The 23291-nt window shown below is 40.8% G+C and overlaps 1 protein-coding gene across 1 annotated transcript; it reads left to right on the forward strand.

The window, feature by feature from the left end:
- The first annotated feature begins 8634 nt into the window (after positions 1-8634).
- On the forward strand, positions 8635-18868 carry BCL10 (BCL10 immune signaling adaptor). The gene is made up of 3 exons (XM_047727354.1): positions 8635-8968; positions 15158-15446; positions 17216-18868. The coding sequence occupies exons 1-3, from the start codon at positions 8912-8914 to the stop codon at positions 17569-17571; spliced, it is 702 nt and encodes a 233-aa protein (XP_047583310.1). The 5' UTR covers positions 8635-8911; the 3' UTR covers positions 17572-18868.
- Positions 18869-23291: the final 4423 nt, after the last annotated feature.

Here is a 23291-nt window from a genome sequence, read left to right on the forward strand (position 1 = left end):
TTCCCATTTAAAAATGGTTGACACGCTTCTCACTGCTGTAGGAACGATCTGTAGTTAAACAGCAAAAGATTCTGAGAAATTGCGATGATTGCTAGAGCTAAGCTAATAAAAACCTCCAAACCCAGGTAATCCCAAGTGGGGGTTTGGAGGTTTGGAAAGCTGACACCTAGCAGTTTAAGGCATGTGAAACTGGTTCATTGCCCAGACGTTCAGGAGCTGCAGGTTAATCTTCACATCCAGCAGCCTGACATGACTGAAGGTAGGTGTCCAATGTCCAATCAGAAAGATGGGATTAAGTTTTGCTTCTGCTCTGAAAGTAGGTCCAGACGGTGTGGGTTCCGCTCAGGGAGAACCAACAGCTGGAGGGGCAGTGTAGGGGCTGAGTTTCCTCAAGGCAGCATAATTGGGGGAGAAACAGCAAGGTGGCTGAGGGGACTCAAGGTCATCATCAAGAAGAAGGTGCTGACAAGCATCAGATCTGAAGGATGACTTATTAATGACAATAAGTCTCAAGAATAACAAAAGCGATTAATTGCTAACATCTACTTCCCACTTGGTGTATCTGAGGAATTAAGCACGTAACATGCATTCAGTCTATGAGATGAGTGGTTGCTATTCTTATCCTTTATATGTTACTATTTCCCAACATTCCGCCTTTATTCCTGCTCTCCTCACATATTTAAACTTTTTTCCTGGGTGGATGAGAAACCTCGGGCATATAGCAGTTAGGAAACTTGCCTGAACTTGAACAGTAAGTGGTTAAGGAATGACTCAAGGCCAAGTGAAGTAAAGCTGAAAACCAGACAGCGAGGTGTGAGTCAGAGACCACAAGATGGAGGTCAGGATGGAGCACAGGCGAGGAATGGGTCGAGACAAGTGGGTTAGAGCTAAGGTCAGGACGAGTTATAGAACTGAATTCTCCTTTAGCTGCGTCCTGGTATGTCACAGAAGTGAGAATTGCTCCGGAGAGGAACCACGCAGGACTGGATGGGGATAATGGAAAAAGCGTGCCAGCGTACAGAAGAATGATTATTTTATTTTACTTTCTTTCATTCCGTTGTGGTAAGAACACAACGTGGCACCTACCCTCTGAACAAAATTTTAGGTGCACGATACAGTATTGTTAACTACAGGCACAGGAACTGTACAAAAGGTCTCTAGAACATATTCATCTTGATTAACTGAAACCTTTTTTTAAGAGATTTGTTTCTTTCTTTTAGAGACAGAGAGCACAAGTCAGGGGTGGGGCAGGGAAAGGAAAAGAGAATCTCAAGCAGACTCCACACTGAGTGTGTAGTCTGATGCGGGGCTCGATCTCACGACCCTAAGATCATGATCTGAGCCAAAACCAAGAGTCAGGTACTTAACCGACTTACACCACCCAGGTGCCTCCATAACTGAAACTTTATATGTACTGAATAGTTAGCCAGTCATTCAACATGTATTCATTGAACACCTACTGACTTAGTCCACGGAGGGGGCTGTAACAGATTACCATTGGCCAACTGGCTTACAAACACATTGGAAATTTATTTCTCACAGTTCTAGAAGATGTAAGACTGAGATCAGGGTGCCAACGTGGTCCAGTTCTGGTGGGAGCCCTCCTCCAGGTGGCAGACTGCCAACTTCTTGTTACATCTTCCTGTGGCGGGAAGAGCAAGGAAGCTCTCTGGGTCTCCTTCACAAGGGCACTAATCCCATTCAGGAGGGCTCTCCCCTCATGACCTAATCCCCTCTCATAGGCCCCACCTCCTCATACGCACGATGAGGATTAGGATTTCAACACATGAGTTTTCGGGAGACACATTCATCTCAAAAACCTACTCTATAGTAGACACGGTTATAGAAGCAACATTGAAAAAGTAGATAAAACTCTGTCCTTACTGAAGTTACAATTTAGCTGAATAACAATAGATTGAATATTAAACAATAAAAACAGTAAATCTGATCTGTTGTGCTGTCACAACCAGCTCTTTCCAGGGAAAAATCCTGGTGGAATTGAATTTTAAAAATTAGAGGTAAGATAAAGAGAAAAACGACTTCCTATCCCACAGGCCAACCCCCTTCCTCTGTTTAGCAAAGATTCCCAAGGTCCACGTGGCTCTGGCAGTCTGAACATGGTCTACCTGAGGCTTAGGTTAGAAGCAGTATCAGAATTACTGGGGCTGGGGTGCCTGGATGGTTCAGTCATTAAGCTTCTGCCTTTGGCTCAGGTCATGATCCCAGGTTGGCTCAGGTCGGGATCCCTACTCAGTGGGAAGCCTGCTTCTCCCTCGCCCATCCACCCCTGCTTATGTTTGCTCTCTCACTGTGTCTCTCTCTGTTAAATAAATTTTTAAAATCCTTTTAAAAAAATCACTGGGACGAACCACCTTGCCTTTTACCTTCCTGTTTGTGAATTCCCTCACAGAGAAAGTTATCTGGGATATGCTTGAATACCTTGCAGGAAAGAAAACTTCATGTTTTTCAACTCAGTCCACTCCAGAGAAGTTCAGCTTTGGTTTGGTTTAGTTTGGTTTGGCTTGTCCTATACTGATCCCCATTAGAGTTCCTGTTAACCCTGAGTCCAGCATTGAAAGTATTTTATGTTCCCAGTGTTGGATTACCCACAAATTGATTGGGTTTAAATGCCTTCTGGATCACTGTTTTTCACACAATGCCCTGGGAAACCCTGAGTAAACTCTGGGCATTTATAAACTACGCCTTCAAAATTCCTTCCCAAATTAAGCCTCCGGTGGAGGCCCGCTTGGAGTTTGCAAGAACAGCCTTCCTTCTCCTTCTACGACCTGTATTTAACTCCCCTCACTGTTGCACACGGATCGTCACGCCTCATGGATCTTCAGCAGGATCAGGCATTCTTGTTTCCAAGATTCCTTCTGTATACTCCAAGGGGCCATCTGACAGAACCATGCCCTCTGAGTTCTGTTTTGTTACCATCACCATCTCTTCATTCACCAGAGGAGAGAGTCCAAGTGTAGAAACTTGCTACAGACTAAGAAGTCCCTCGGCAGGATGCTCTTGGAAGGCAGCAATTAATTCGGGGTCTACCAAAACCGGGGGGCTCTCTTTCCTGCCAATCTTGGGATGTTGTTCTCTTTCACACTGAGGGAGTTGGACAACCCCAGGATAAGTTTCCTAGCTTTTTTTTTCCTACCTCAGGCACAGAGAACAGACCTGAACAGGCCTTAGATCTTTGCCCTTGCTCCAGGGAATGTTCTTAGCTCCTCTGAATCACAGGGCATCCTCAAGCAGTTACCTAAGTCTGTGCTAGTAGCTCAGTACACGGGCTTGTAATCAGACAATGCTGAGTTGGAATCCTGATTCTGCTAGTTGGTAAAGGAGTGGCCTTGGGCAAATAATATTTTCTAAACCTCAGAATTCTCAGCTGTGAAATGAGTAAAATAAAGCCTACCTGGAATTTCTGCTGTCAGTATTAAATTTCAAGAGCAGAGGAATTGTGATCAGTTCAGAGGGGCTGAAACAAATCGCTAGGGATTATTTCTTCCCAGGCATTTATATGACTGGGAGATCTAACCCCGCCATCAAGATCTCCCGGCTGGTATAGACGACAGCGCCTCTCCTCCACTATATTTAAGGTACTTTGTCCCATAATCATGCAAGCCTCTATTACCAAATTCCAGTCTTCACTTTCCAAACAAACCTCCTAAGGGCAAGGCAGAGAGACTGATCCCTTCCCTCAAGTTTCCTCAACAACCCCAACAATGTCCTAGTCTTGGGGTATACTTGTGAATGTCCTCCAAGTTTGTGTTCAGGCCCATGCTTACCTTCCTAAAAATGGGGAGCCACTCCTGTGACAGATTACTTGGAAAATTCACGAAGTTCCTGAGTGGAACTGTCTGAATTCCACCCATCTTGTCTGGTCATGAAAACCTCAGAGTGTCTGGCTCAGAACTGGCCACTTTTTCCCTCCAACTATTTACAGGAAATTCATAATTCACAATCACTTGGAATAGAATCCATTGCTCAACACGCCACCTGGTATCTGGTAGGAAGTGTTGGAAATAAATCATTAAATAGCAGTTCAAGTACCACCTATTAAAGACCTCTGGTCCAGTTTAAATACACCTCTTTCACAGTGCCTGGGTGGCTCAGTCAGTTAAACATCTGCCTTCAGTTCAGGTCATGATCCCAGGGTCCTGGGATTGAGCCCCGCATCAGGCTCTCTGCTCAATGAGGAGCCTGCTTCTCCCTCTCATTCTGCTCCCTGCTTGTGCTCTCTGTCTCTCTCTCTCTCGAATAAATAAGTAAAATCTTAGAAAAAAAATATAAATATACTCTTTCATGTTGTCGTCAGAAATACTTTCTTCTTCCCTCCCACTGCATCCCTATAATAGCTGTCTTTATTGAATGCTTATTAGTTGTTCCCAGGTCATATTGCTGATAATTAGCAAAACTAGAATCCAACTGTACTGAGTTAAATAGTGTCTTCACAAACTCTATGTCCTCTGGAACATGGGAATGTGACCTTATTTGAAAACAATGTCTTTACAGTTGCATTTGAGTTAAGATACTTAGAGTGGGCTTAAGTCCAATGATTAGTGATGTTATAAGAAGAGGGAAACTTGGAGACAAAGAGACAGTAGGAAAACAGAGAAGGCCAGGTAAACATGGATGCAGAGATTAGAGTCATGTTTCCAAAGCCAAGGGATGCCAAGGATTTCTGGCAACCACCAGAAGCTATGAAGACGCAAGGAAACAGTTCTTCCCAGAGTCTTCAAAGGGGACATGGCCCTGCCAGTTTTTAACTTTTAGCCTCTAGCACTGTGTGAGAATACATTTCTGTTGTTTGAAGTCTGTGCAAGAATACATTTCTGTTGTTTGAAGTTTGTGGTCATTCGTTACAGCAGCTCTAGGAAACTAATACACCAGCCTAAGTCTGTCAGATGCCAACCATCTTCACATTTAGCCACTATGACATGCTGTCTTATGTTTTTAGCACCTAAACTCTATCTTTTGTGGAACATTTATCAGATGCCTTGTATTTCATGGTAGGGACAGATGGTTCACGTAGAACTTGAGGCAGGAATGGAGGTGGGTGGGGAAAGGTCAAATTATTGCAAGGTAGAGAATGGACAAGGCTGTTTCTCGACAAGGTGCCCAATCCTTTACAATTACGGTCTGACCATGTGGTTTAGCAGAGAAGGGGAAATGTGTCTGCTTATGAAGGAAGTACTGTGCACTAGAAAGAAAACAGGACTGGGAACTGCAAGGCCTGTCAAGAAGCAGCTCTGTGATTGGACACATGATGTTCAGATGTGGCTGCTTTGATATAGACTATCAACATGGGAACCTTGAGACATGGCCTCAAAAGCGAAAGAGTAACCTCTCAGCTTTAAAAAATTCCTAATCTCCTCACTCAGTCCCTCTCAATCTCTGATCCTCTCTCCATAACTCCCACTGCTGACACATAGCGTACACTTAACTTTTTAGTTAAGTGTAAATGAGTAAAGAACTGTATACTGAGGACAGAAGGAGGTTGGAGGTGTCAGAAATGAGATAATGTCAACAATAAGGAAAAAGTCAGATGGATAGCAAGAGTCATGAAAGAAGCCTTAAGAATCAGAGATGTCTGCCAGTAACATTGGGTAACCAATAGTGGTAACACAAGGCAATGTGGCAAAATAGCAATATTCATCAAATCTTGGTAGTAAATATAGATGTTTGCAATATTTTTCTTTATAGTTTGGTGTGCTTTAAATGTTTTGTTTAAAAAAGAACAACAGGGGTGTCTGGGTGGCTTAGTGGGTTAAACATCTAACTCTTGATTTTGGCTCAGGTCATGATCTCAGGGTAAAGAGACTGAGCCCCATGTTGGGCTCTTGTGCTGGGTGTGGAGCCTGCTTGAGATTCCCTCTCTCCCTCTCCCTCTACCCTCTACACTCTTCCCTCTCCCTCTACCCTCACTTCTCTCTCCCCCTCCTCCACTCACAGGTACATGTGCATGGGCACTCTCTCTCTTTAGAAAAAAAAAATAAATAGATAAATAATAATAGAATAATGGAACAATAACCGTCTCCTAATGGTTGTATCACAATTCATGTGTCACATTGGTATCATTCAAATCACTTTACTTCGATGGATGCTGAATCCATTCCTTCATGAGCAGACCTTGTATGGTTGTGGCCAAACAGTTCATTTCCACATGCAAATGGACCAATACTTTGGAGAGAAGCTGTGGATATATATAGGAAAATATGTCTCCCTGGGCTCTGTACTCCTGCTCCTGAGAATTTATGGAAAGGAAATGATAATTCAGAAGAAAAAATGATGGAGAATACGTAGATGAAAAATTGGGAAACAAAATTGTTTACAACAATGACAAATGGGGAATAACTTAGGGTAACCATGGGGGGAAATGCTCACCATTGCTCCCACTCTGGTCACGCCACCCTCCTCATTCCCTAGATCACTGGGGTAGCCTCCAGCTGTCTCTGCGTCCACCCTTACACCCACAGTCTACTCTCAGCAGCCGGGGTCACCCTTTTGAAAGGAAATGAAATCATGTCCCCACTTCTCTTCCAAAGGTTCCTACCACCCTCGCTGTTACTAACCCTGACCTGAGCCACCACATCCTGCGGGCTGGGTTTTGCAAACAGCCCCCTAACTCTTTTCCCTGGGCTTTTTGGGGAGATGGGCTGTTTTGGAAACAGCCCGTCTCCCCTTTTCCATCTTCTTTCCCCTCAAGACAACAGTGAAAGTGTTCCTTTTTCAAACCATAAATCGGATCATGTCATTCCCCTGCTCAGAACCCTCCAGTGGCTTCCCGTTTGACTCAGAGTACACCCATATGACTCAGAGTAAAGTCAGAGTACACATTTATAGCAGCACATAAGGACTTCAGCTCCTTTCCAGTCCCACTGGATATTTTTCGTAGGCTGTTCCCTCTACTCCTAATGTTTTTTCTCTGTATATCCACATGACTCATTCCTTCATTTCCTTCAAGTGGTAACTTAAATCTCCCCTTCTCTGTGAGATCCTCACTAACCACCCTGATTTAAATTTACCACTCCAGCACTGAGTGCTGAGTAATGTACAGAATTGATAAATCATTATACTGTACATCTGAAACTAATAGAACACTGTAATTATACTTAAATCAAAAAATTTTAATGTTAAGATTCTATATACCTTCGTCTTACTTTGTTTTGTATTTTCTCTTAGCATTTATTATCTTCTAACATAATAACTTTACATATCATTTTCCAAATGTCTATCGGCCCTGCTTCAAAACACATGTATGCTAGAATTTAAACTCCAGAAAGAAAGGAATTTTTATCTATTTTGTTCATAGCTCTTTCCTCAGCACATAGAACCGTGTCTGGTACATAGTTGGCATTCAGTAAATATTTGTGAAATGAAAGCACAATGGTTAAGTAAATTGGGTTATACCAAGATGAGGGAAGATTAAGCAATCAGAAAAAACTGGACTCGTACTGTGTATCAACATAGGAAAAGACATATGATGTAATGTAAATGTTAGAAGCCTATGATGCAACCTGATCAAAACTACATTGGTGTGACTTTGGCAACATTGTTCTTTTCTGGTTCTTTTGCTTTCCCTTTCCTTTAAATGTTAGAGTTCCCAAGAGGTGTCCAACTGGCTGACTCAGGGGGTAGAGCATAGAACTCTTGATATTCGGTTGTGAGTTTGAGCCTCACGTTGGGTGTAGAGTTTAAAAAAAAAAAATGTTGGCATTCTCAAGTTTGTCTTTGTTCCTCTTATCATTTCTGTCAACACTTCAGATACCATCCAGTTTATTTATCATGTTGTCCAAGCACGTCTTGTGCCCAGGCTGTGTTTTGAATTTCTCACCCACATTATTCATTATTCATGCTGTTTTGTATACACCTCTATCAAGAGTTAGATACCATTCTGGAAATAGTTGTCTGTTCATCAGTCTCTCCCCATAAAAATAGAACTCTTCCAGGATAAGATAGCTAGGACATATTAGTAAGGACTCAATAAATGTTTGAGTCATACAAGATAATAAATTGAGTTCATACTGTGTGCCAAGTACCTCTAAGAACCTTACATATATAGTATCATTTGATTCTCACAGCAGCCTTGTGAGAGGCTTAAGCTAGACGTATCTTCATCACACAGATGAACAAATAAGGAAACAGGATTATGAAAAAGTTACCAAAAAAGTATGCAGACGTTAAATTAGGTATTAAAACGAGCGTATTATAGGTGGTTTTTCTTACAATAATTTCTTTAATATTGTAATTAAGCGGCGTGTGTGCCTCGTGTGTACACGCGCTGGTACCTGCACGCGAGCAAATAGCCTAACAAGTCAGCGAGTTAGCGCAGCACCCGGAAATTGTAGGACAGGGTCTGGGAAAAGGGGCGGAACCCAGATGTACTGACAGGCTGAGACCCGCCTCCACCCGTGTGCAGCCTGCGATGGAGCTCGGGCCACACCCACGGAAACGAGTCCTGACTGGGAGGCCTACTGGCTGCTCCTCAAAAATGCCGCTGGAGGGCTGTGGGCGGAGCCACTCCTGAAAGGATCCGGCCGGGGGGCAGGGACAGGCTTGGCCCACGGGCCGTCACCGATTGGCTCTCTCTGAGATGGGGCGGGTTCTAAGACTGGCCCCGGTTCGTCGCGGGGCGGAGCCTGCGCCTAAGTGTCCGGGAGAGGAAGGAACGCGGCACGGAACCTGGCTTTGGGACGGCTAGGTCTTCGGCGCCCTCGGCCCCAGAGGCGGAGCCGGAAGCTCTGCGGTTTCATTCCTGCGCCCCTCCGTTGTCGAAGGGGCAGTTCTCTTCCTCTCGACCCGTTCCGCCTGCCTTTCTCCCCCTTCACCCGCAGGCCCAAGTCCCCAGCCTGGCCGGGCGGTGTTGCCGGAGCTCCCGGACCCGGAAGAAGCACTTACTCCTTCCTCCGCCATGGAGCCCACCGCGCCGTCCCTCACCGAGGAGGACCTGACAGAAGTGAAGAAGGACGTGAGTAGCACCACCTTGCCCAGGCGCCGTCCAGAGCCGGGGGTCGAGGGTGGGCTGGGGCAGGCTGCGGCCCGGAGGGCGAGGAAAGCGGAAACCCGGAGTGGGACTCCGAGTCGGAAGAGGAGGCTTCGGGTGGAAGAAGCGGAAGGGCCAGGCACCGCAGGACGGCACCCGAGGGACCTTAGTGGCAGTGATCCCTCGTGACCTGTTAATCCACGTTTAAAATCGCTAAAAGCAGGGCTTGGATTCCTGAAACCTTGTCCACTGGAGCGTTTCTTCGCAGTCAGCTTCTTGCCGGCTCTTCACTGGTGATTTTTACCCCCACTGCGTTGTGGAGCGGCGTTGTTGGGAATCGACTGCCCAGGTTCATCTTGAGCCAGAATCCTTAGGCTGATGGCTCAACCTGGAGCGAAAGCTGGACCAGTTAAAGGATCCCAAGCAGTGGAGCAAATATGTGAAACTCTTTTTATAAGGGGGGTTGGGGGAAGCTCAACAGCTGAAAGCACAACCTGGAATTCCCCTAGTAAGCAAACGCCCACATATTTAAATTGGGGGGGTGGGGGGGGCGTGTAGCCAAAAATTAATTTACAGGTAAATGCTGAAAATATTCAGTACCGAAATTAGGGTCTTTTGCTTGGACGCTGCAAAACTGCCCAAATCTTGATACTTAACACTTGCTTGTTAAGGTATTTCTTGTTTCTTTTGCTTTTAATTACTTGTTTTGCTGAATGAAACCTATATGGGTACCACTGAAATAACTTCATGTCATTTCCAATTAAACACACAAATTCAACAGAAAGTGAGTTCCAGTTTAACACTTTAGTGCTTATACAGAATCATATTTATGAACTGGACAAGACAGCATACTTTTTAAATGTTCATTTACCTTAAAATTTTCCCCTTTCCCTACCTTGAAAAGTTTAGTACACTGTACTCATGATTACATAATTACAATTGGCGTGACTCATTAGTAAAAGAAAACTGGCTGGGTATGACTGGGATTTGTGCCTTAGCTTCCTCATTCAGCAGATTTTTGTGGAGCACTTAGTATGTGGAAAGTACTCTTCTTGGGTCTAGAAAGATACAAAAAAAGGACAATCTGGCCTCTTCTTTATAGTCTATTTGAGATAAGACTGGGACATTGATAACTACCATAGAATATATGAGTGTTGTCTTATATAAGATTTGTGCCAGTGGACCTGTGGTGTTCCAGATTCTTTGTCACACAAATTGCAGTGTTCCCATTTAGTCTTTACAGCAGCCTCTAAGGGAAATAATTGTCATTCCCATTTTGCAGCTGATAACAAACGGCTGTGAAAGGTTACAGGTGAGCATAAATATAAAACCTGTACACAGACACAGTTGTGAAGTGTCTTCCAGGTCTTTTTTCATTTTTTCCCTATCAGTTCATTGATATTATCCATCTCCATGATTTCAATTTACAGCTGTATCAGAAATTTATAACCTTGGGGAATCACAAGTGGATTTCTGGAGGTCTATGGAAAAAAAAGTATGTGCACATTTTTTTCCTTAAAAATTTTTTTCATGCTATTTTCAAAATGGTTGATGACCTCAGAAGGCTTTAAAATTATCATAAACGTATTTGGACTCCCTTCTTTGTCAACTCTAGGTCCTTGTTTCCAAATATCTACTGGAAATCCACTTTTGTATTCTGCACACTCCTTGTCTTGTCAAAAACTGAACTTTTTATCATCCCTTCCCCAAAGCGGCTTACTGTCCATGGCAGTATTCTCTGTCTTGATGGATAGTATACCACCACCACCCATCCTCCTAGAAAGTTCCACTTTTTCACTATGCTCTCCCCCCACCCCCTCTAGTTGTTTACCTCATCTTTTGAGTTGAATTTTGTTCAATTTCATAAATAAGGATTACACGCTGCTGTGAGGCATGCATGATTCTAACAGTTCAAAAATTAAAGACTAAGACACAATCCCAGTTTGAAAAGAGCTTGATTTCTTGGGAGGAGGTAGATGGACATGAATTAATAATTTCAAATTACAGTATAAGTGCAGTGAATTTTCCATTCATCTGAAACTATCTACTTGACACTCTGCTAAGTGCAGGATATACAGAGTTGAACAAAACATGTCTGGTTTTTGCCTGCTTCAGACATACAGGTCATTAAGGTTGAAAACAAATATATAATTACAAATTATGGTAAGTACTATAAAGGAGACAGGCAGTGAGACATAGCAGGGGAAATCTACTTGACATAGGATGGTCAGGGAAGGTTACTTTTAAACTGGTTGCTGAAGAATATGACAGAATTGGGGGAATAATATTGTAGGCAAAATAGAATTTGCAAAGGACCTAAAACAGGCAAGACCTTGGTGACTTGGGGAAATTGGAAACACAGGCAGAGGGTGCCTTGGGATGAAGTTATGAAGGTGAGCTACAGCCAGTTCCTGAAGGGTCTTACAGATGGCAATAAAGCGGTAGGATTTTTTCTCCCCAAGTGTAGAATTGAAGAATTATGTTATATTTTTAATTCCTCTACCTATTGTATGGACTTAGGAGAGCAAAAGTAAGAAGAGGGAAACCAGGGGCACCTGGGTGGCTCAGTTGGTTAAGCTGCTGTGTTTGGCTCAGGTCATGATCCCAGGGTCCTGGGATTGAGCCCTGTGTTGGGCTCCTTGCTGACGGGGGAGCCTGCTTCTCCCTCTGCCTGCGCTCTCTCTTTCACTCTTTCTCTCTGTGTCAAATAAATAAATAAAATCTTTAAAAAAAAGAGAGAGAGAGAAAAAGAAAAAGAGGGAAACCAGTGAGGAGATTGTTGGAATTTATATAGTTGAGAGCTGATGGTGATTTGGATCAGGGTGAAAGCAGTGGAAATGGATGGAACAAGCAAATTCCGGATGCATTTTTGAAATAGGAATGATAGGACTTGGTGATGGATTAAGTTGAGAAAGATCAGACTGGTAAGTAAAAATGTCAAATCAGCAATTAGACCTACAAGTCTGGAGATCAGCAAGGAGATCTGAGCTAGAAATACAAGTGTAGGATTGAATGAGTTCACCTTGGAAGTTGAGAGCTAGAAGGGAAAAGGGAGATCATAGGGGAGTTTTAAAAAGTGAAAGGTTATAGCCTCAAAGGTGGGAATAAAGCCAGGGGAATGTAGTATTCATATAGGACAAGAAAGCAGTATTTCAAGGAATGAGTTAGTGGTCAGCTGTGTCCATGCCGCTGAGAGGTAAGATGAAGACTAACAAGTATGAGATTTGACAGTGAGGAGGTTATTGGTAGCTGAAAAGAGTAGTGACACAGAGTGGAAGTGAATTGGGAGATAAGAAGTGGAGTAGTGGTATATAGACAAGTGAAATAAATGCACAGTGCTGTGAGGACAGAGGAGAGGGGTGCCTAACTCCTTCTGGAGAGTTTAAGCAAAGCTTCCGAAAGGAGGTGGCCACTGTGCCACATCATAAATGATAAATAGGGACTTGGGGTATGAAAAGAGAAAAACAGAGTAATAACACAAAGAACTAGGGAGTGACGGACAGCAGTTTTTAGGTAGAACATAAAGTATCAGGACAGGTAGAGGTGGTGATAGATTAAGCTCCAGAGGTAGGCAGGATCTATATTACAAAGTACCCTGTCTCCCATGATCAAACAGCTGTTATTTTTTGAGTACTTACTGTGTATCAGAGACTGTCTCAAGTCTTCATATTCATTGTCCTACTTAGACCTTCCAGCAGTCCTGCAGGGTAAGTGGTTATCACTATTTTATAAATAACCCAAAGCTTAGGTTACTTGTCCCAGCTCTTACAGGAGTATATGGCAGATATAAGATCTGAACTGAAGTTGGCCTGATCCAGCGCCCCACTCCTGACCTCTCAACTGTTCTGCCGAAGGGAAGGACTTTATCTTCTAAGTTAGTGGAATAAAACCAAGTTTTAAATTTTTACAAAATTCACTGACAACATTTCAATATTAGCAGAATTCACGTAACACTCCAGATTTCCATTTTCTCTTGAAAATTTGGTAGATCTAATAGATGTGTGAAGGAGAAATTTGAGCAGGAGGAAAGAAATAGGAAGTACAACTAGGTGTCTTGTTTGTTACTAGTCCATGCAACATCTGATGAAGACCTGAGCTAAGGCAATGCTAATAATAGAAATGAAGTAAAGGGGCAGATTAGATAAATGTAAGGGGTAAATTGACAGGACTTGGTGGGTGGGTGATCAGATGTGGCAAGTGAGCAAAGAGAGGAAGTGGAGGATGAGTGGTAAGTTTATTGCATGATTGGATGGACGGTGGTACTCCCCAATGAGTTAAGAATATCAGAGGAAGAGGACAGGCAAAGATAACAAATTTGATTTTGGACAAGTTGAATTTGAAGTATCTTTGAGCTAAGTCTAGAAAGTCTTGATCACATCCACAAACTTGGCGATCATCAGCAGATAAGTCGTAGAGATGACAACAGAAGAGGTTTTTTTCGGGGAGTTCAGCTTTGAAATCTATTCTCTCTCTCCATCCGCACAGCTTAAATTCATGCACTCAGGATGACTTATGGAAAATATTGCAGCAGTCTCCTTACAGTTCTCCCAGTTTTTGCTCCCCCCAGTCCTCTGCAAAAGTTTTTTAATTGCTTCTTATTTATAAGCCTTTGATGACTCTTGTGGCTACAGTGAATTGTATGTTCCTCAACATATTATAAAAATTCTTCATAATCCAGCCTGTTTCCTTTTCAGCTCAGTTTCTTACCACTGTTTCATGTGCGCCCTGCATCCCAACTACCCCCAGACTTGTTCATATTCCCCTCTGTGCACCTTCATGCTACAAATATAGCCTCTGTAAATTTCCCATATCATGGAGGTATGCTTAGTTGTTTACTCTGTGTTTCCTCAGTACTTGTGGGGGTTTTTTGTTTTTGTTTCTGTTTTTGTTTTCTGGGTCATACCACATTATCTTATAATTATTGGCTTGTGTTTGATACTACTCTCCAACTAGACCATGTGCCCTTTGTGTACAGGATTCAAGTCTTATTCATCTTTGTATGCTCAGCACTTGGCATATTAGGTGTTTAGATATTTGAAATGTTCGCTGTGTGAATAAATAAATGAACGTGGAAGTTCAGTGGACTGAGAAGTATGGGAACACTTTACCCAGCCTACTTTCCTGCCACCATGTACTGGGATACTTGCAAGATCTTCCATTGCCTTTAGCTAGCTCGTTCATGATAAACATAAGTCAAATTAGTCATAACATTTGTTGATGACTTACTATGTACCAGGCACTTTTCTAAGTACTTTACATTTATTATTTTATTCCTCATAATACTCAGATGAGGAAACTGAGGCACGGAGGAGTTAAGTTACTTACCCAAGATCACATATCTAGTAAATGCAAGAAGAGCTAGAATACAGTCGCTGGCATCAAATTATTAATGCTATTTATTGGGCCCCACATCAGCTTTCTGCTAATTAAGTTCCCTGAGGTACTGTTCAGATCTCAGCCTGTTTTCTGTGATTTCCTTTTCTTCATTTCTTTAATTTCGTCCAACATTCACTATTTCTTTAGCATACTCCCCCAGTCCCGTGCCCACTTGCCTTCTACCAGCTGACTCACTGAGTTAGGGTATAGTCTTTCCAACTGACTCCAAAGATAGACACATTGTGGACTCTTATGGTTTTACTCTAGGAAAGACACTCTTACTCTAGGATAGAAACTCTTATGGTTTTACTCCAGGAAAGTGGAAAATTTACAAACATGAGAAAGTTATAAATTATGAGGCCTCACTAAGTTATCCTCTTTGGTCCTGACTAATCCTGGATTCCTTATTCAATGGTAACTAACATGGAAGCCTCTGCTCTCATCTTTACCCCTGAAGATGGAGGCCCTGAGCATACCTCCCTATGTCCACAGACACAGGCCCTCTAGATTCAGCCAGTTTCCTCCTCATAATAGCCTGGTCTTGGTTTATAGCTGTGAAGGTGAGATTAAATTAAAGCAAGACAGAAGCTGCAAGGAATGTTTAGTTTAGGACCTACTTCTGTTTATTTGGCCCTTGTCTTAATAACATGGATTTTAGTAGACCTGAGCCTCCTGACTTCAGTATGTTTTCTCCCACCAGTTAAGATGCCTAACTAATAATCAGTCACCTATGTGATTTCCTCAAGTGTTGAAAAAAAAAAACAAACAAACACTGAAGCACAGTTTTATGTCTTTTAGGCTTTAGAAAATCTGCGTGTATACCTGTGTGAAAAAATCATAGCTGAGAGACATTTTGATCATCTACGTGCAAAAAAAATACTCAGCAGAGAAGACACTGAAGAAATTTCTTGCCGAACATCAAGTAGAAAAAGGGCTGGAAAATTGTTAGACTACTTACAAGAAAACCCCAAAGGACTGGATACACTGGTTGAATCTATTCGGCGAGAAAAAACACAGAACTTCCTGATTCAGAAGATTACAGATGAAGTGCTGAAACTTAGAAATATAAAACTAGAACATCTGAAAGGTAAGATATGTTGGTGTCCAAAAATTCATTTAAATGCGACAATGCTTTTAAAAGTAAAATGCAAAGCAAAAAAACCCCCAGAAATGATTGTTTTGTTTTTATTCAGAAAGTTTCAGCTTCAGAATTACGTTTGATTTACATTTTTTTTTTACTTTATGTCATTTCATTGGAAGAATGGATTATCACTCAGTGTTCTGTTTTTATATTCATTTAACAATATCATTTATACAAAACTTCAAGAAAATCCCGGTATATACATGCGTTTGCTTCTGAAGTCTGCAGAATATAAGATCGATCTATTCAGAAGTAACCCCTGAAAATGCACATCACACATGAAGAACAATATATAGGCAAAGTATTTTTAAGTCCAGCTCTGATAGTTCTTCTTCTACCAGTTGATCACTGAATGAAGTGTTTGGGATATGCTTATAAGAGTCATGTCCTGTAAGTTATCCATAACCTTAAACACTAGAGTCACACTCAGTCTGGCATGAGGAGAGAGGTGTGGGAATGGAAATTGATAAATGGCATAGCAAATTCACTTCCTGTGTTTCTCCCTCACCCTGGAGCACACATCAGTAATTGGAATAACACAGAGAATTGCCTGCACTATTTAAATCTCCTCTCCACGAACCCCATCTCTCTCTCTCCCTGTGCCTTTCTGTAGCACACTTAAATAAATAAAAGTGCATGTGATAGAGCCGTCCTCCAGCTGTTCTAGGCACTCAGGATATAGAGAAGAGTAATCTAGGGCTCTGCCCCTAAGAAATTCTCTAAGTCCATATTGGGGCACATTAGAAGTCTCCTCTCCTAAGCCATATTTTAGAAAAAAGTTTCTATAGCATAGAACAGAAATGCTGAATGTATTGTGAAGTTGAAGAGCTAGTGGGGAAAAAGTGACATATAAATGTACTTTATAGACATCATAGATTTGACATAAAATTTGTCAATTCAGGAGGATCTGTGTCTCCAGACGGTTAAGTTAAATATTTGTTAAGACTAACAGAAAGGTAAAGTTTGTGTGTGTTTATTCTTTCACCCTGAGGCTAATTGTTAGCTATACCCATTGGATGTGGTAAAATTCTTTGATCAGAGCAACCATTGTCATTTAAGTAAAGTGTTAAGTTGAGAACCAGGACATTATTTGATGTGAAGAGGAGACCTGGGTTATAGTTCTCGCTTTCCCATGAGGTAGTTCTGGAATGTTCGGCATTACTTAACTTTGGGGTCTCTATTTTTTCATCTTTACTAGTAGAAGCTATCCCAGGGGACCTCTGAAATCCCTCCTACTTCTAACACCCTGTAATTCAAGAATCCATAATTGATATTAATTAACTCAGAATTTTAGCATATGCTCTGTTTAAAGTTTGTTTTTTTTTAATTGGTTAATACATTTTGTGCCAGAATGCTAAAGAATATTAGTGGTGATAGCTTTTCTTATTTTATGACAAATTTTAGAGGCTACTTAATTTTTTCCAGGTCATTCAGTGGTTAAGCATATAAGGATACAAATTAAATGTGAATTATAGCATGTCATTTAGTTTTCTTAAGACTATTTCCTTATCTAGGAAATAAACATTATGATATACTTCATAGTTGTTGGGAAAAGTAAATGAAACGTGAAATGGATTATGGCAGAATTTATAAATTGCTCTTTAAATCGTGGTTGTGTGGTAACTAGCTTGTAATCTTTAAAAACTTACAAGATGGGTATGGGCTCAATTTTTTAAGTTACTTTTTTCATTTACATCTAAATAATTTTATTGTAGGACTGAAATGTAGCAGCTGTGAGCCTTTCCCAGGTGGAGCCACAAACAACTTCTCTAGATCAAATTCAGATGAGAGTAATTTCTCTGAAAAACTGAGAGCATCCACTGTCATATACCATCCTGAAGGAGAATCCAGCACCGCCCCCTTTTTTTCTACTGAGTCTTCTCTGAATTTGCCTGTTCTCGAAGTTGGCAGAACTGAAAATCCCACCTTCTCTTCAACTACACTTCCCAGACCTGGGGACCCTGGGGCTCCTCCTTTGCCACCGGAGCTGCAGTTAGAAGAAGAAGGAACTTGTGGAAACTCTAGTGAGATGTTTCTTCCCTTGAGATCACGTGCTGTTTCCCATCAATGACAGTTTACAGCCTTTTATTTTTTTTAATAACAACAAAAAATATTTGAAAGTGTATCATTCTTTTTATAAAATTGCTGTAATGAAAACATTTGATATATGTCTTTTAAAATGCAATGGAAGCATACTTTGTAATTAGACTTTTTTTTAGGACAAAAGAAGCATACTTTGAGATAGCTAAAGAAAATCATGTTGATCATGTGCTTTTCAGTGTTTTCTGTTCTTTGCATTTTTGAGGTATCGAGTGTTTTCACGTTTTTTATGTGAAAGACTAACTTTAATTTTTTATGTAAAGACTAACAGGGAACATTTCTCTATTTGAGAATAGAGTCTGAGGCTGGGAATAATGTCTCAGTGCATTTGTACTAAAATATTCACAGTCTCATAGTCTTTTCCAACTATTCAGCAGTAAATTTGCAGGTTAAGCTACATCTATATGGTAATAAAGCCAATCACTAACAGAAAAACTGTAGTGTACTGAAAAGAATCTCCCAGTCTCTTAGGCTTAGAGACACTTACAGAGTCCCCCTCTGATGCAGAGGAACATCTAAGGGAGTTTGAGCCACCTAGGATCTCAGTTTGCCAATATACATTTCTTATTAACCTTACTAATCAATACTGTTTTCTTAGGATTTTCACAACCTTTGCTTTTTCATTCCTACAGAAAAGTCTCGGCAAAAGCCCACGATGACATGTAATTTGGTGAGATTTTAAAAATAGTTTTCTGTACTTTTCATTCTCTTTTAAAATGAGGACCACTGTACAAGCTGAAAGAACTAGGGCAAAATGTTGTATGTGTATATCTATGTGCCAGTTCTGTCTTTAATACTTTTTGGAACAAGTGGGCCATCAGCCTGATGTGTCTTTTTATTTTAACAGAGTTTGGCTAATTTTACATCTTTATAAATTTTATGCTGTCATTGTTTTTATTTAAATTATAATTCTGCCTATTTCCTGATAATATGTCTCATATATTTTCATTACTTTTAAAAAGCAGAGATGGAGATATGCTTTTAACAATAAAAGTTTTTCAATTATAGTGCTATTTTTTTTGGAAGTTTCAGGTATTTCAATAGGAAGTAAATACCTAAAATGCTTTTTTTATATGTGCCAATTTTTACAGAAACATTACTTCAAGTTGTGAAATCAAATTGCATTTCAGGATAGACTGATGCCTTTATCAGTCACGAAGAAGATTGGCATATTCTTCAGATAAATTTTTTTCAAGCCTAAGTGGTTTTTTGTAGTGTAACATTTTCTAAAGATTATGGGAAGCATGTTTCACCTTTAGTGAGGCATAAGAAAATAGTGGCATTACATTCAAAGAAGTCTCATTAAAAAGCAGAAGCAGGCTTTTCATTTCATTAATAAAATAAAATTTGAGGGGCACTTGGGTGGCTCAGTGGGTTAAGCCTCTGCCTTCGGCTCAGGTCATGATCCTAGGGTCCTGGGATCCAGCCCCCGCATCGGGCTCTCTGCTCAGCAGGGAGCCTGCTTCCCCCCTCTCTCTCTGCCTGCCTGCCTCTCCGCCTACTTATGATCAAGGTCTGTCAAATAAATAAATAAAGTCTTTAGAAAAATAAATAAATAAAATAAATTTGATATGTGTTTACTTTAAATAGATTTTACTCAAAATCAAAAAGAATTTAGATATGCTGTATCACTTATATTTATAGTTTATAACACTGAGTTCTCTTTCAGACTGTTAACTATACAGACAATAAAATTAAGGTTTTAAGAAACTTAGCCTTTTGGGTTTTCTGAATCCTATGGAGTCAAATTTTTTTTTTCTTTAAACACTGAAAACCACCTCTTGCTGAATATAAACAAGAAGGTCAGACTGACAGGTTCGTGAATGCAGGAATGAAAAAGTTACTTTTTACAGGTGCCATATTATCACTTCATAGAAAAACAGTTGTGAGCTTACTTTTAAAACTTTATCTTAATTAATAGACTTTATTTTTTAGCATGGTTTTAGGTAGAACAATTGAGCAGAAAATACAGTGTTCCCATTACCCCCTCTTCTTCTGTTTTCCATTTCACATCTTGCATTAGTGTGGTACATTTGTTAGAATTGATGAAACCTTATTAACAAAAGTTAATAGTTTACATTAGGATTCACTCTGTGCCGTGCAGTTCTACAGATTTGTTTGTTTAAGATTTTATATATTTATTTAGATAGTGCGTGTGCTAGCACAGAGAGAGGCAGAGGGAGAGAATCCTCCAGCAGACTCCCCACTGAGCATGGAGCCAGATGCACGGCTCAGTCTCATGACCTTGAGATTGTGACCTGAGCCGAAATCAGGAGTCGGACACAACTGACAGAGCCATTCAGGCACCCTGTTTCTATAGGTTTTAATAAATGCGTAAAGTCATATATCCACCAGTGTAATATCATACAGGACAGTTTTACTGCTCTAAATAAATGTCCTTTGTTCCACTTACTCATCTCTTCCTCTTCCCTTCCCCTTCCAGCCCTGGCAGCCACTGATCTTTTATTGTTTCTGCACTGTTTTTTTCCAGAATGTCACATGGTTGGAATCATATGTAGCCTAAGCACTATGAAACGTAATTTGTCTACATGTCTTTTCGTGGTGAGCACACCTTCTCATGAGGTGATTTAACATCTTTGGTCAGCATGTTGCTCTTCGTCCAAGGTCAAACATTGGCAAATTAGGAACAGGCCAAAATAATGGCAAATTCTAGTTTTGTTTCAAATTTTTTAGAAGTGTTTTGTTCTGTTTGAGAGATTTGGGGTTTGTTTATTTTGATAAACAGTCTTATTTTTTTAAGATTTTATTTTTTTGACGGAGAGAGTGAGCACACAAGTGGGGGGGGTAGTGGCAGGCAGAGGAAGAGGGAGAAGTCAGCCCCCATGCTGAGCAGGGAGCCCGATGGGGGCTCGATTCCAGGACCCGAGATCATGACCTGAACCAAAGGCAGACGCTTAAAAGACTGAGCCACGCAGGCACCCCAGTCTTTTTATTTCAATTAAATAATTAAGTAATCTAATTTCTCAATCTTTTCTTTTGTGGTTAGTGATTTCTAGCTCCTGTTTTAGAAATCTTTGCTTGCCTCAATGTCATAATGATAGTTTCCTATGTTTTTTCCTGGAGTCTTAGTTATTTTAATTTCACAATTGGCCATATAATTCATTATAAAGTGATTTCTGTGTATGGTATAAGGTAGAAGCTTTTTTTTTTTTTAAGATTTTATTTATTTATTTGAGAGACAGCATGATGGGGGGATGGACAGAGGGAGAAGCAGGCTCCCCACTGAGCAGGGGACTCGATCCTGGGACTCGAGGATCATGACCTGAGCTGAAGGCAGTCGCTTAATCAACTGAGCCACCCAGGCACCAGTAGAATTCAGTCTTACAGGTACTGTCTTTTAAAGCAGTATAAAAGGGAGCAGAAAGTTCTAGGCTCTGGTCTTATCTTGTGTCAATGGATAAATGTACACACTTTGGACTTTGGGGAAAAAAACAAACCAAGAAGCAAATCTGTCTATAGTTGTTAAGTATAATCTTATGAAGACTGTCTGAGAGCAGAGCTCAAACAAACTCAGTATACAGTGAATGACTCAACATCACACAACTGTTTAGAATAAAAATCCAGGATGTTTGTCTCCACAGCGAATGTTCTTTCCACAACTTCATGTTCTTCTTAGTATTTCTTAAATAATCGAAAGTTAAGAGTGGAGATAATGTATTCTTTTCACTCATTAATTCAGTAATTATTCATTGAGTACCTATTTTCTAGGTGCTGGAGACAGAGTGATAAAACAAAACCTGTGTTCTCAAAGAATTCACATTGTAGTTGGGAGAGGTAAAATATAAGTAGGGGAACCTGGGTAATTCTAGTTACCATGGATATAAAATAGGGCATGTGTGAGTTAAAACATAGCTTGGGAAAGAGTTTAGATAGCATCATCAGGGAACTCCTCTCAGAGCGGGTGACAGTTGAACTGAGACATGTCCAAAAGGCACAGAAACCAGCTTAAAGGGGCTCCCACAGGCCAAATGAGGAATAATTTCAACATCAAAATAAATACTACTAATAATAGATCATAAATCATTGGATAAAATAACCCATGAGTTAATGCTAATGTAAATGGACAAATAATGTGATGAAGAATGGGATATTGACACAGTCTCAAATACCTCCCTACAAAACACTTACTAATTACAAAGGAGGAAAAAAGTAACTTGGTAATAGAAAACCCTGCCAGATACTACCTGAAACAAAAAATCAGGGGTGCCTGACTGGCCCAGCTGGTAGAACATGTGACTCTTGATCTTGGGGTTTGAGCCCCACCTTGGGTGCAGAGATTACCTAAAAATCTTTGTTAAAAAGTTAAAAATCATTAGTACCAAAGCAAATGAAACCACATGCCTCCTGATAGAATGCAATGAGAAGAACACAACACCACTTTCATGATATTCTTTTTTTTTTTTCTTTTTTTATTTTACAGAGCACAAGTAGGCTGAGCAGCAGGCTCCCTGCTGAGCAAGGAGCTTGATGCAGGATGTGGGACTCTATCCCAGGACCCTGGGATCATGACCTGAGCCCAAGGCAGCCACCTAACTGACTGAACCACCCACGTGCCCCCTTTCATGATATTCTTAACAAAGATTTGTAACCTGAATTTATCACTGGGACAAATAGAGGCATCTTCTACAAAATAACTATAGTCTAGATATCAAGGTTATGAAATTTAAAAACAGAAACCATTAAAGGTTAAAAGAGATAGACACAGCCACTAAATGTAATGCGTGAATCTAAACCAATTTAAAGATTATTAAATGTTAAGAAAATTAGCAGGAAAGGAAAAAGTAAGGTAGTTGAGGTAGAATTGGTAATAAGTGTTTGGACTTGGACTATATTTTAAATCTGAAATGATAACATTTGCTGACTTGTGACCTGAGCCCCTGGATTAATAATGCTGCAATTTGGGGTGCCTGGCTGACTTAGTCCATAGAGCATGTGACTCTTGATCTCAGGGTCATGAGTTCAAGCACCACGTTTGGTGTAGAGATTACTCAAAAATAATGGTAATGCTGAAATTTAAAGAGATGGGACAGATTATGGGAGGTGGAGAGTATTGAGGGTAGGAAATGAAGAGTTCAGTTTGGACATGTTTTTCAGGTGTCTATTGCTGCATAACATACCTAAACTTAAAACACTTTAGAACACTAAACTTTTAAAACACTAAAACTTAGTGGTTTAAAATAATGACCATTTATTTGTTCTTGATTCTGCAAATTGGGCTAGACTTGGCTTCATAGTTCTTATGATGGTCTATCCTGGGTTCATTCTGAATTCTTATAAAGGCTCGGCTGGGATTGTATAAGTTCACTCACAAATCTAGTGCCTTACCTGGGATGGATACACCAGCTGGCAGCTGACTGGAGTTCCTTATTCACAGTATCTCCAGCAGAGTAGCTGGACCTCTCTTTACATGGTGGCTCAGGGCTTCCTGGGGGCGGGGGGAGACAATGGAGGAATCCTAATCATCAGTGCAAGGCACAAGGCTAGCCCAGATCCAAAGGGAGAGGAAATATACCCCATGATGGAAGGAGCGGCATACAGCACTGACATGGCAGGAATTGTTGACTGCCATCTTCGTAGAAAATCTACTACAAATATGTTAACGTTTCAGTGCTTGTTAGACACTGAAGTTGGAAATTGGGTACAAGGATTTTGGTGTTCAGGGAATGCTTC

Source organism: Lutra lutra, chromosome 4 (assembly GCF_902655055.1).
Source record: "Lutra lutra chromosome 4, mLutLut1.2, whole genome shotgun sequence".
Taxonomy (NCBI): domain Eukaryota; kingdom Metazoa; phylum Chordata; class Mammalia; order Carnivora; family Mustelidae; genus Lutra; species Lutra lutra.

Bases quoted from the DNA above. Each gene is read 5' to 3' on its own strand.
- BCL10 (XM_047727354.1), top strand. From the start codon at position 8,912: ATGGAGCCCACCGCGCCGTCCCTCACCGAGGAGGACCTGACAGAAGTG. The intron at 8,969-15,157 runs GTGAGTAGCACC...TATGTCTTTTAG, and splicing joins TGACAGAAGTGAAGAAGGAC to GCTTTAGAAAATCTGCGTGT. The intron at 15,447-17,215 runs GTAAGATATGTT...ATTTTATTGTAG, and splicing joins AAAACTAGAACATCTGAAAG to GACTGAAATGTAGCAGCTGT.